The 14,001-nt window shown below is 43.9% G+C and overlaps 1 protein-coding gene across 6 annotated transcripts in view; it reads left to right on the top strand.

The window, feature by feature from the left end:
- Positions 1 to 14,001, top strand: part of ZBED1 (zinc finger BED-type containing 1) — a 133,173-nt gene that overhangs the window by 26,025 nt on the left and 93,147 nt on the right. Inside the window, exons 1-3 of one of the 6 annotated variants that reach the window (XM_081197021.1) lie at positions 9,824 to 10,301; positions 13,053 to 13,213; positions 13,780 to 13,834. The exons of 1 other annotated variant lie outside the window; for it this stretch is intronic. In XM_081197021.1, the coding sequence (XP_081053147.1) occupies positions 13,108 to 13,213; positions 13,780 to 13,834 (161 nt within the window). In that variant the 5' untranslated portion in view covers positions 9,824 to 10,301; positions 13,053 to 13,107. Of the gene's footprint in view, positions 1 to 9,055; positions 9,405 to 9,823; positions 10,302 to 13,052; positions 13,214 to 13,779; positions 13,835 to 14,001 lie in introns of those variants that run through there. 4 more of the 6 variants (XM_081197025.1, XM_081197026.1, XM_081197023.1 and 1 more) reach the window with 4 other exon arrangements.

The following is a 14,001-nucleotide window of genomic DNA, read 5'->3' as shown; positions in this document are numbered from 1 at the left end:
CTTCCAGAGAGGGGTTTAATATTCCAAACAGGTTGTTCATCTACTGCAAGTAGGCCATTGGCAACAGGTTTTTGTAACTTGCGTGTCAAGACCCTCAAGCCAGCCCCTGTTAAGAATAAAGAAATTCACACTGATGCAGAATTTTGGTTTAAGGTTAATGGGCAAAATTTAGGTCACAACTTTACAGTGGTACCTCGGGTTACAGACACTTCAGGTTACAGACTCAGCTAACCCAGAAATAGTACCTCAGGTTAAGAACTTTGCTTTCAGGATGAGAACAGAAATTGCACGGTGGTGGCGTGGCAGCAGCGGGAGGCCCCATTAGTGAGGTACCCCTAAAGTGGTACCTCAGGTTAAGAACAGTCCTCCAGAACAAGTTCTTAACCTGAGGTACCACTGTATTGATTACAGCAAATGTGAGCGGTATTGGCTAAGGCATTGGCAAAAGACTATATCGGACTCCTGCCCCCTTTGCAGGAAGTCAGTAAGGGTAAACCACCAAAAGAGGAAGCTCCTTCGGGGGAACCCGCCTGCATCTCCCCCGCTGTTCCCAGAGGCCTGGCATGGCCCTAGCCCCTCAACCAGACTTTGGACAGGATCCAGGCCCCGGATTCCTTTAACGGAATACCCTTGGACAATGGAGGGGGCAGTCAATGGCCGACCTCCCCTCCCCCAGTCATCAATAAGCCAATGCCTAACCACCAAACCTTACAAAGTTGTGATGATTGCTAAGAAGTAGGCGAAAACCCAAAGGCTAGTGCTAATCTGCCAAATGGAAAAATTCCTACCCAGTCCCCATTCCAAGATGGGCATCCAACCAAAGTCCAAAGCAAGGCCAGAGGACACCTAAATTAAAGGGAGGGTGGGCGGGTGATTGGCAGCACGAAGCAGGTGCTTGGCACACATCACAGTGCCGCTTTTATACCTCCCACGATCACTTCACTCAAAATGATTGGCCAATAGGGCTGGGGTGATCATGGTGCCACCCTGGTGTGAGGGTATTACTCCACCCACACCAGGGTGGGGGGAACTGGGTTGAGGGCCTGCCCACAACCAGGTCCATCTTTTAAGATGATCCCACTTATCAGATTTTACTTGCAATGTGGGAGGGAAGGAGTACAGGTTGGCATTTGATGTTAGCAGCATCACATACACTAAGAAAAACTTCCATGCAGTGTCAAGTTAGACACTCACCTGCAAGCACCCTGATTCACAAATTGATGTGCTTGTTGCCTGTGTCCATTTTTTTAAAAAAAAATATTTTTTGATTGCAAATTTTACAAGAGAAGCAAAAATAAAAGGATAAAATGATGAAATAAAATTAAAGAAGAGAGAGAAGAGAGAAACAATAATATACAAATACAGTCATACCTTGGGTTAAAGTCGTTTCAGGTTGAGCATTTTCAGGTTACGCTCCGCGGTGACCCGGAAGTAACGGAACGCATTACTTCCAGGTTTCGCCGCTCGCGCATGCACAGACGCTCAAAATGACGTCACACGCATGCGCAGAAGCAGCAAATTGTGACTCGCACACGCACAGACGTGGGTTGTGTTCTGCTCTGGGTACAAACGGGGCTCTGGAACGGATCCCGTTTGCATCCAGAGGTACCACTGTAATACAAACAACAGCATACCACCAGCAGTTCACATTGCAGATGCAATGACTGTTAGTACATGTATCTTAAGGATATAAATTAATATAAGCCTTCCAGATGTCAGCCTGATAGTCCTTTCAGTGCTGCATGAACACCTTAAAAAAAATAATTCCCAGGAATTTTAATGTTAAGATCTTTTGCCAGAATATTGACCAACCCCCCATTCAAGTTAAAGGAAGGGGGAATATCTTGTCTCCAAAATTCTACAGATTGTTGTTGCTTTCTGCTTTGAACTACAGCATGAGTATAGGGTTGAGCCTCCCCTGCCCCTTCTTCATGCCTGAGAAGAGTTGATCCTGACTGTTGTGCAGAACTTTGAAGCCACTAGGGAAACAGTGAGAGCCTTGCTGCTTTCTCAATGACTCTAAAAGCTTGCAGTGGATGTGTGAACTTTCCGCCTATTTTTCTCTTACAGTGTGCTTGCCAGAGCAAATGATAAGTCACCACTGACAATCTGGCAAGTGTATTTGTGGACTACTGGAAACTGAGGCTTAAATCGTTATTGAATATTATGGAATTATTGAAAATAACCACAGACATACAATTAAGGTCTCTTTTCTTGCATGAAAAGCCCCAAGGATACATGAGAATAGGACAACCCAATGAAAGACAAATGTTATATCTGTGTCAGCTACATTGCAACATTGGGTATAGAAACATGAAATAGCTAGTCAGGGAGCAAGGGAATATGTGCTAAGTGGTGCCATTATCCAGTGCATTGATCAGGAAAAGGATTAGGAGGTTACTTAGGGGAAAACATTGAAACCTATCAGGCCATTCCACCGTAACAATAAAAAAGGCAAACAAGATAATAGCTTATAGAAGAACAAACATAAGCCATGTGAGAAGGAGCACTTCCAGCCTCACCTCCTGTGAAATTTGCAGTGCATTGATGGCTAGTACAGAATCACACAGTGAGCGCAGAGGCCTTTGCTAATTTAAATACAATCAGATATACATATTCGATGTAAAGCTGGAAGCTGGCAGAAGTATTGTGGTTGGGTAATCTCAAGTAAGCCAATCTGTGGTTAAGTTCCTTGTGTAACATATAAGAGCCAGGACACACTGTGGGAGTTGTGAGCCCTTCATCCAAATCTTATTGATCTATGTAAGGTTATCAGCCCCTTCATGGATCACTGCCTTGTTGTGGTGAAGGGGCTTGAATAACTCAGAGAAGCTATGAGCTATGCCGTGCAGGGCCACCCAAGACGGACAATCGACTAAACAACAACAAGGTTCTCAAATGCGATCTGGGATATATACTACATTCATAACGCCAGGCAGCACAGAATATCCTTAATGCCAATTGGCCTGGAGTAACCCCACCCTATTTTGACAGCCTGTATGTGTACCCACCCCTACACATACAGTTGGTCAGAGTTTGGTACTGATAACGCCAAGGTTGCAGGTTCAATCCCCATATGAGAAAGCTGCATATTCCTGCATTGCAGGGGGTTGGACTAGAGCACCCTCAGGGACCCTTTCAATGCTATGGTTCTATGACTCCCGATATATGCATACACTGGCCTCAATTAACACTGAGCCTGCCCAGTTCTTTTCTGTGCCAGGGAGTGCTCCCTATCCTTGTCGCACGGAGTACCTGTTTGTGCAGCACATTTTCTAGCTTGTAGAAAAAACATCAGCCCCTAGAGAGGTGAGGCTGTAACTCCATTGTAGAACACCAGCTTTGCAGGCAGAAAGTCGCAAGTTCGATCGCTGGCATCTCTAGGTAGAGATGATAACGTCCCCTGTCTGAAACTCTAGAGAGCAGCTGTTTTGTGGTTCCTGGAACCATGCCTTTTGAGATCCTGCTTCATGGTTCCTAGAATCATGCCTTTGTAGAAGTTTCTGCATTAACCATTACTGCACATGTTTCCCCACGCATTCAACAGCTTCTCTGAACTGCAGCCAATGTGTTTGTTTAAAATGATCTTTAAAGGCATTCATTAGCATGCATTTGATAATCTGGTGAAATGATTCTGCAGAAAATAATATGCAAGATTTCCCCCTTCCCAGCAGGAGTAAATCTTTATGCCTATAAATTAAAAGAGGTTATTATGGAGCTCTCAAAGCTCTGCAAGTCCTGGGTAGCAGCAGAAGATAATTAAAAGGTGAAGGCATCAAAAATTAATTGCAAGGCCTCTTTCTCCCTCAAGTGTCATAAATAAATAAATAAATAAATTAGAACTAGAAAGTGTCAAAAATTACATGGAAAAATATGTTGATGGATGCAGTGGGTGAAAAGGACATGCAGTCCCATGATATACACATTCATAGATAGGTCCAGAGACCCCATATTCTACTACATAGCTGACAGATGTTCTCCAAATAATTGTTCCATGTTCAATAAAACACAGCTTCACCTCCATCTGGACTATTATGTATATTGTTATCAGTCATCATCACACAGAATAGCTTGGTTTTCTGAATGAATAGCAACAATACCACATCTGATAGCTAAGGAAAATTTAATGGATGAATAATGTTAGGCAAGCATTTAGAGTATTTTTATTCAGCACTTGTGTGTGTTTTTTCATGTGATTTAGAAAATGGGTAAATGTTGCAGGGAGGAGTACTTCCCTTTAGAGAGCCAGACCTCCAGTCATCCATGCCCTCTTCCAGGATACTAAAATAGCATTCCCATTCCACCTAGTTTTCCTTTACAGTCAGCAAATATTCTGTGTGCACTGAGCATACTCAGTCCACATTGACATGTTTGAGTTCCTACTAACCTTCAGGGTTTATTTGTGTGAGAAACTGCCCGGCCCCATTGATACCTCCCTCTTGTGAATGGGTGTTGATTGGGGTACCTCAGGACCCACACTGTTAGTTCAGTTGCCAAGGCTGATGGGTGTTGTACTCCAAAAACACCTGGAGGTTTGGGGATGGGGCAGGCTGATATATCAGATATGGAGGAAATGGTTATGAAAGGTTATGTCTGAACAAAAACATTGAGTTTTGTTCTCTGAGCTAGCTACATACTGTGCAATTGCATTATTAGTTCAGATTTTTCAGTTACTGTACCATTTCCTCAGGGTGGGTGTAAACGTTTCAGTAAAGGAAGTGGTTTGACTTGAAATGAAATATATCTCACAAATTGGAGCAAATTGGTTAATATGGCTCCAATGAAACATCTTCCGAGCTGTGGCGAAGAAGAACTATATTGGTTTGCTCTTTCACCTTGATTGCTTTCTCTTTTAGTAAACTGCACCCCACGGCAAATGTCTCTAGATATTAGATCATGCTAACCAATGTGGTGCTGCCCCAATTTTGCTGGACTGCAACTGCCTTCGTCCCAAATCATTGGCCATGCTAGTTGGAGCAGCACGAAAACATCTGGAGGCACTGTGAAAGCAATAGCTGGCTTAGATAAATATTGGGCTTTATTCAACTCTCCAGTTCCATTAGTGGAAACCAATGCAAGGATTCCCGCTAGTGCAACAGGACTCCCTCCCACTCTGTCTACAGCTCCCTCCAATCTGCTCTGGAAGGTCAGGAGAAACCCCCAGAACAGCAGGCAAGAGAAGATCATTTCACTGGTCAAGCAGAAATGCTTGTGCTGATGGAACAATCTCCTTAGTGCTATGTTGAATTCCAACCATTGTCTTCAGGTTCAACTGCCCAAACTGATTTGGTATCATGAAATACTGTGTAAGCACCTGAGGCACAGGTCTTCAGCAAAACAACCATGTAAGCTAAAGACCCTTCTGGGCTTTGTTTGGTCTGCAGACCATGTTTGCCAAAAGTCAAGGACCATGGGGAAGAGCAGCAGGAAAAAATAACCCACTTTCTGGGACCAACCATCCAAAATGGACCTCAGCTGCAGAAAAACAGTGTCCCTAAGCCCCAGTTTGGACACCTGTCTCAGAAGGATACAACGTTCAGTGGTACTGGAAATCACTGAGATGTCAAGGGGAATCCAAAAAGGGCACACTCCTCCCAGTGAAGATCATTTTTCAGGGCTACAGAATTAGTTTCCCTCCCAAACTCAGACAGAAAACCACATTGGAATCGTCATCCAGCAGCGCTTGGAGTTGAGGCCAGCACACATTCCAAGATATTGCTTAGAAAGGGCAAACAATAATTGAAGTCTAGGATTGTCTTTTTGAAGAAGACATCAGCTTGCACCACTGCCTCTTTTAACACAGCAAGGAGTACACCTTCTCTCAAAGAGACATTAGTCACATTTGTGACTCAAATATTTAAACTTCCTTTGGTAGCTTTAATTAGCTACATGGTGCAAAGATCAAGGACACATATGGTAGCCCGGCCACAAACTTCAAAGGAGATTGTCCACTTTCTTACGTCAAACTACTTAAAAATGTATCTTTTCCAATAGGACAAGACTCGCTGCATTCATCTCAAACTCTGCCACAGTCATGGAATCTAAATTGCCATGAATGTGAATGATTGTATTTTCAAAATGTGTTACAAATTGGTCACCATTAGCTACCAAGTTATGTTTGCAATTGCTGTGTGTATGGTTTAGAGGAAGTGTTTTCCTTTAATAATAGAACAACCAAAGAGACATACCGCATGCAATGAAAAGCATTCTGCAAATATAAAATTCCAGTTTTATAATAGAGAGTTTTTGAACAGGAAGATAATTTATTCCATATTGACCCAAACAGTCAAAATTATATTTAAAAAGTAGATCATTCTGGTGTAGAACTATGTGGAATAATAGTAATAACAAAAAGCAGGCAGAAAATGATTCCTTTGTTGTTATAAAAAGGGGCTTTTGCTTGTAAGTCACAGATAAGCCTCTTTACAAAGCATTTTCTCTTAAAACCAATACAAAAGATGCTTTCAGACTTCCAGAGTCCTATGGGGCCATGGCAGTCAGTGCCCGTATCACCTTTACTAAAGCAGTTGGACTGGTGCATTTCCAGGTACAATTTAAAGTACTCTTTTTGACCTTTAAAGCACTACACGAGTGTTTCTCAAACAGCAGACCATGGGCCACCAACCTACAACACCAACCAGTCAAATAATTTATAGTTATAATAAGCCATATCCATAATATGCCAACTTTCCTAGTTTGGGAATACTATATAAGGAAGTTATTATTCTGAGTCAGCCCACTGGTCTATTTAGCTCAATATTGTTTGCACCAGAGGCAAGGCATCTTTATAGCCCAGTGGGCCAGGTTTGACAGGTGGAAGGAGGCACCTGCCTGTCAGTCATGTGACATCATGGCATCGGGTAACAACGATACCTCTGAAGCATATTTCCAAGTAGTTTCTGATTAGCACTGTGAGATATGGCCTTTGAAGTGCATTTCCAAACAGTTGCAGGAAGAAACTGCTTGGAAATGCACTTCAAAGTGAAGGCCACACCTTTACCTGCCTTCCACCTGACATCAACAACTGTAGTCATTTCTATAAAGTTTGTAGGCATATAATACAAAAAGTAAAAACCAGAAAACCGGAGTTTCATGAAATTGGGCCCTCACACAGCTCCTGGTAGATACAAGCCATGCATCTGAGCCGGGGGGGGGGGACTACTAACAATGACTCCCCTGAAGACCTTAGTGATCAGGCAGGTATATAAGGGATTAGGTATTCTTGAGGTATCACGGACTCAAGTTTTTAAGGACCTTGTAAATTAATACAATAACTTTGACCCTGACCCCATAGTGTATGGGTTGCCAGTGCAAACTTTGGAGCACTGGCGTCATGTGCTGCCAACAGACTGTCTCCATCAACAGTCTAGCCACAGCATTTTGCAGCCTCCAGACCAGGCCCAAGGGTAGCCCCACATGGAGCATATCAAAATAATCAAGCCTTGAAGTTATCAATGCATGGATTACCGTGGCTAGACTATCCGTCAAAAAACAGCCATAGTTGATGCACCTGCTGTAGCGAGTGAAAGGCACTCCTAGCTGCTGAGCTTGCAGTGACAAAGATGGATCCAGGAGCATTCCCAAACTCTGAACCTGTTGTTTCAGAGGGAGCATAACCCCCTCCTGAACAGGCACCTGGCCAATCTTGTACGCATGGGAACTGTCAATCCACGGTGCTCCCATCTTCCCATGGTTCAAGCTCAGTTTATTAGTCCTCATTCAGTCCCTCACTGTGCTCAGACAACAGCCTCCCCTGACTCAAATGCTATGGAGAAGCAGAGTTGTTATGTCAACAGTGTATTGATAACCATTTGCCACCAAACTCCTAGTGACTGCACCCAGTGACTTCATATATATGCTAAACAACATTGGGGAAAAGATTGTACCTTGTGGCATACCATAGTGCAAAGACCATACAGCTGGAACCCAGTCTCCCAATGCTACTTTCTGGACACAACCCTCTAGGTAGCAGAAAAACCACTGTAAAACAGTGCCCCCACAGAGTTGGTATAGAAGGATACCATGGTCCATGGTATCAAAAGCTGTGGAGGTATCAAGAAGCAGAGTTGCACTCTCCCTGGCCCTCTCCTTGATACAGGTGCACCCCTGCCTGTTTAAAAACAGTAGACAGCACCCTGTCACATAGTGATGTACCGGTATATACCACATTCTGGACCCATCCAGTCAACCCCTCCTGACTGCTTTTCACTAGCCAGGTGAGGCAGGGGTCAAGAGAGCAGGGAGCTGGCTGCATGACTGCAAGAGTCTTGCCCACGTCAATTCCTTCTATTTGTTACTGAGTCATAGATTCTACTGAATGAATGCCATGAATGTGTTGTGCTTTGAAGGATGGTTTGGGTACCACAGGCACCCTTGATGGAGTGAATACAGGGAATAAGAGCAGGCAAATACAATTCTTTTAACTGAAGTTCTTCTTTTCATGGGTTCTTTTAACCAAGCTTTGTCTTCCCAGGTCACCCTATCCAAGGGCAGTAGCAGCAATATATATTCTAGTCAGGGCCCTCCATCCTGGAAGATAATTGCTGATGAGTTGTGAAGGAGCCCGTGAAAACAATTTAACAAGAGGTCTGACACCTTTAAGGGAGAATTGCATTAGAAACACCAGACTTAAAAATAAATGCACCCTCCCTCTTGTCCTGCTTGCCTTCCAAGTTCCTACTGGGCAGAACTGCAGGCAAATTTGAATGTCAGCGTTGAAAGGTATTTTTCAATCATGCATTTAACCAGCGTTTATTTTATTTTTAAAAATCTACTAGTTTGTCTAGTACTTTTCACCGTAAGGTAGTCAGCAGCTGCTTCCTTTGAATGAGAAATGCGTGTTCCAAAGCAAGTGAAAAAGGCGTTATGTTCTCTATTGTTCCACATTCCGGCAAGTGACCTCATTTCACAGCCTAGCTGGCTGAGAGCCCTATTTCAAAGCATGCAAATTCTTACTGCCGAAATTAGCGCGGGGGTAGGAATGGGAAAGTGTATGTAACCTCAGCCCAGCTGCACGCATGGTGTGGAAGGGAGGGTGTAAGGAAGGGGAGAGCGAGAGACCCGGATCGCGAGCATAAGCGCGCACATGCCCGGAAAAGGACTTCTCCTCCTCCTCCTCTTCCGCTGGGTGTAGCTAGCGAGTGCTGTGAGCCGAGCGCTCCGGAGCCCAGGAGGCGTGTCGCCTGCGCTGCGCCTCCTCCTGCCGAGGGTGGTGACCGGCCTCCTTTCGCCTTCGAGCCGAGAAAAAGCACAAGGAAGAGCCGGAGGCGGCGGCGGCGGCCAAAGAGCCATGTCGCTCCTCTCGCTGGCGCTGCCTGCGATACAAGTCTATTGGATCGGCTTCCGCGTCGTGTTGCACCAGCTGCTCCGCCGCCTCCTCCGACCAGGCTGGCCTTTGAAGCCAGGTTAGTAAGGGCTGCGGGTTTCTGGGGAGGAGAGGCTGGTCAAAGAAGCGCCTCGTTCAGCGTCTGCCACCTCGCCAAGTGGCGCGGGTGGCGAAAGGAAAGCGCGCGCGCGGGCGAGCGAGCGACACGAGCTCGCTTTTCTTCCGCCCGGGGCGGCGGCGGAGGCGAGGAAAGGCTTTTTCTTCCAGGGATTATTATTCTGAAAATCCCAACTGGCAGCGGTGGAGGGGAGCCAAGCCAAATTTTTGCTTCCGCGGAAGGAGGGCGCACCTGGGCGCCCGCTTCCCCTGGCTTTGTTTTGTCGCTGCTCGGAGGGGGGGGTGTCTTCTTTTCTCGGGCCTGACATCGCTGAGCTTTGGCTCGGCGGTGTCAGTGTCCTTACCAAGCCTCACCTGCGGCTCTCGCCCCCCGGAGGCATGCAGACCTCTAGCAAATGCGTACACGCCCCCTTCCAGCCGCAAACCTGTGGCTCCTAGGTTGGACCGACCTGTTATAAGTGCATGGTGTTACAGTTGATAATACAGGTAGTAGGAACCGCGGACAATGTCAGGCTTCGAAGCTGAATAATACCTAGTGCTATGGGCAGAAAAGGTACGTTGCAGCAGGCGACACACCCTGGTCAAGAGGATCACCTTGTCCTAGTAAGACCAATGGAAGCAGTAGGCTGTAACTTCTGAGTCAGTGTGTTTAGGCTAGGATTTGTTTGTTATCTAAAGAAAAAAAGCAAATCGTCCCTGCCTAGTGATGCATTTCAGAGTTGCAGTGTGAGGCCGCAGGATCCCGGAAACTACAGAACCTTGGCTGGCCACCATCCTCTTAAAAGTAGAGAGTCCATAGCTTTTGAGTTTTCACTTTTCTATATGTATTTTATGAAGCTGAATACAAACATGCCAATCTGTAAGTAAAGTTTTTTATGTACGTTCTTAAAATGTTGGAGTAACATATTTCAACTGTACCATGGGGGTGGAGAATTTCTTAAGTTCTAGAATTGTTAACAGTTCAGATGTCATTGGATAATGTTGCTCCGTTTTGCTCAATTTCTGATTGCTTTTCATGGTCTACTTATTTCTTTAAAGCAGACTACAAAAATACAATAAAGTTCACAAGGTAGATGTGACTATTTTTTGAGTCGGAAAGCAATGTTTTACTGTAAGAATAGTTAGGGCTAAAAATACATTAGGCTGTCATTCTTGATAGCAGTGTTTTCTTTATGACATGTTATTTTAAAACTTTGCAGCTGGAGTGCAAGAACCATTCTTAATTAGTTTGTGCCTGGGTAGGTTAAACAATCCTTATTTTGAATGATGTTTCTGCCCTGATGTGGTACAATTAACCATGCTTAGGCCTGCAGAGAAATGCCACATGAGGTCAGCTACTTTCTCATGCTAAAGGGACGCTGTGCTAAGTCTTATCTTCTGCTTCCTCCTTGCAACAGAACCAGTAGTATTGAATTCTTCATTTAGATTAATGTTTGATATATAGGATGTAGCTTTCCTTGTGGCTTAATTGCTGACCGTGTGCATAAAACATTTTTAGCTGTAAAAAGTTCTTACTGTATTTAACTTTTGGGTTACATTTTCAGAAATCTGTCTCATAAGTGCATTTTGATTGCATTTGATGATGCATTAAATGCATTCTGCACCTTTATTTTATATTCTAAACAGGCCGCTAACAGCACAAACCTATGTGTGTTTGTTTGGAAGCGAATCCCACTTAGTTCGTTGGGGCTTATTCAAAGTAAATACATATAGCAGGTGTAGGAAATCTTTGGACCTCCCAACGTTGCTGAACTCGGATCATTGACCATGTTTACTGGGGCTAATGGGAGTTGTAGTTCAGGGCTGAAAGTTCTCCACACACACCTAGATTACATCCACACCATGCTGTTAAAACACTATCATACCACTTTAGTGGTCAGGCAAACTTCTGGGAACTATAGCTCATTAAGGGTGCTGACCTCACAGAGTTGCAGTTCCCAGCACCCTTAAGAAACTACAGTTCCCAGGATTCTCCATGACTGTTAAAGTGGTATAAAAGTGCTTTAAGTTTATGTGTGGGTGACCCTAGTGCACAGGATTGCAGCCTAAAGACTTCTTCCTTTTTCATCTGAAAAACATGTCTGCTGGATGTGTAATGTGAGCTTTTGTATGTTGCTTTGTACTGTCCAGCGTCATTAGACCTAGATATATGAGATTTCCATGTGGTTTACTTATTGCTAGATAAGTAAAATCTACTAGATTTTAAGACCAAGGGCAGGCATCGTATCCAAGTCCTAGCATCAGACTTCTGACAATGTGTTGAATTATTTTTCAACTTAAATTTTTATTAGTTTTCGTCAAACATACATTCCAATACATTCATTGTATTAATACATCTCATACATAACATTAGCTCTATTGAGCTTTGGACAATGTGTTGAATTAAGGGTGGGATGGCCATGCAGAACATAAGGACCCAAGGCTGATGGCAGCCCACATACTGTACTGATTATCTCATCCCCTTTCCCCACCCATTTGTGGGAATATATATCACCCAGGCTGGTTTCTCAACAGATGAAAATGCTATGTTCTATGTTCTACATCAACTCTCTTCTAGCATTTAGGCATGGGACATGGGTGGTGCTGTGGGTTAAACCACAGAGCCTAGGGCTTGCCGATCAGAAGGTCGGTGGTTCGAATCCCTGGGACAGGGGGAGCTCTCGTTGCTCGGTCCCTGCTCCTGCCAACCTAGCAGTTCGAAAGCACGTCAAAGTGCAAGTAGATAAAGAGGTACTACTCTGGTGGGAAGGTAAATGGAGTTTCCGTGCACTGCTCTGGTTCACCAGAAGCGGCTTAGTCATGCTGGCCACGTGACCCGGAAGCTGTATGCCGGCTCCCTCAGCCAGTAAAGCAAGATGAGCGCCGCAACCCCAGAGTCGTCCGCGACTGGACCTAACGGTCAGGGGTCCCTTTACCTTTACCTAGCATTTAGGCAGATGGTGGAGTTGGTGGCAGCAGTTGACCAAAATAAAGGCAGACTTTAATCTTTCTCCCTTCCTTCCCAAACAACCTTCCGCTAATTAAGGTTTTACAATATTAAGTTTACAAGCAGCTCCCTGTATCTGTGGGGGTTGCGTTCTGGGTCAAAGGGCACGTCAGCAGAGTGTGCATAAGCCTGCCTGTTATGCCCCCACCACACCCCCATTCTGCCCTCTTCTGGTTCCAAAGGGACCCATGCTTTGACAGTAGCACATCAGTTGGACTTGCTTAAAATGGTTGCAACATGTATAGTGGCAGGATGAATCTAGGGAACACCTGAACTCTGAACCTTATACTTGGCAGCAGGCTTGCTACATGCCTCTGGATTATTTTTTTTAAAATTATTATTGACTTAAAAATATACGGATCAAAATTCTTGTGGATTCTTCATGTATTTTTATTAATTTATTTATTAAAAAACAATTTTTAGTCCACATCCTCTTGCTTCCAAGCTTCTCGGTATTCCAGGAGAAAGTCTCTAGGCCTCAAACTTCTGGACATTAGCCCCAAAACTGTGGCACTTGAAACAAAAGTAGATACTGATATGAATCTTCATATCAGTGTCTCTCTCTCTCTATATGTAACAATTTGAATCTATATATGTTGCTTCATGTTTTGTTTCCCTTGTCAGTTAGGAGTTGTGAGACAACATACTGTGGATCATTTAAGCTGCTGTCTCTTTGGGAATGATGTGGCAGAACAAGATTGGGTCAATAATTTGGTCTGACAGTTTCAAAGCATGGATATTAATCACAGTAAAGAATGCATCAATTTCTAAGCAGCGAGGTTTAGGTAAGAATTGCTGCTTCTTATTCAGCAGCAACTGTAATTGCAACTCTTTGAAGATTAGTTTAAACCAGCCAGGCACCTTTTTAGGCATCTTAATTTTTTCAGGATTGACTTCTTAAATATTCTTAGCCTTGAGCATCTCATTAATGAAAGTAAATTATGTAAATTTGAATATGTTGAGTAATTAAGTTGCATTCCAAAAATACGGATGTTTGTGGCGCGTATTTGAGTGTCTTAGGGGAATGTAAAAGGAGTCAGCATCAGGATATGTAGGCAGACTCTGGTGGCCTGAAGGAGTCTGATAGGCGCTCATGAAAGGGGCAGCCAAGAGACTTTCCTGGATGGCCTGACACTTATTTGTTATCCCCAAGGGAATTAGTAGGGCACTAATGCAAGGATTCTAGAATTGCTTACACACACACACACACACACACACACACACACATCATGCTTGCATAGAAAATACAGAAAGATGGCATAGAACATAAAAATCACAATGTAACAATAAGAGCAGTAGAAAAAAAACAATAACATACTAATAGTTGTATTTTTGTTTATTTAAATTGCAGTATTTTCAAACACAAAACAAGACAGGAAGAGAAAGGAGCTGAAGATCTATGGGTGGTGTGTATTTGTGAAGTCCCACTGAAACAAATTAGATAATGTGAATTATTTAAATTCAGGCAATTGGTTTAGGGTACATTCCTTCAAAACTATGCATGCAAGAGAAGAGTGTGCAGGTGTCTATAGCTTACAAGACTGAACAGGGCAAGCCACTTTTCTTGCTTGCT

Source organism: Podarcis bocagei (assembly GCF_964188305.1).
Source record: "Podarcis bocagei genome assembly, chromosome: 6".
In the NCBI taxonomy this organism is placed as follows: Eukaryota; Metazoa; Chordata; class Lepidosauria; order Squamata; family Lacertidae; genus Podarcis; species Podarcis bocagei.
This window is presented reverse-complemented; position numbering and strand designations above follow the sequence as displayed.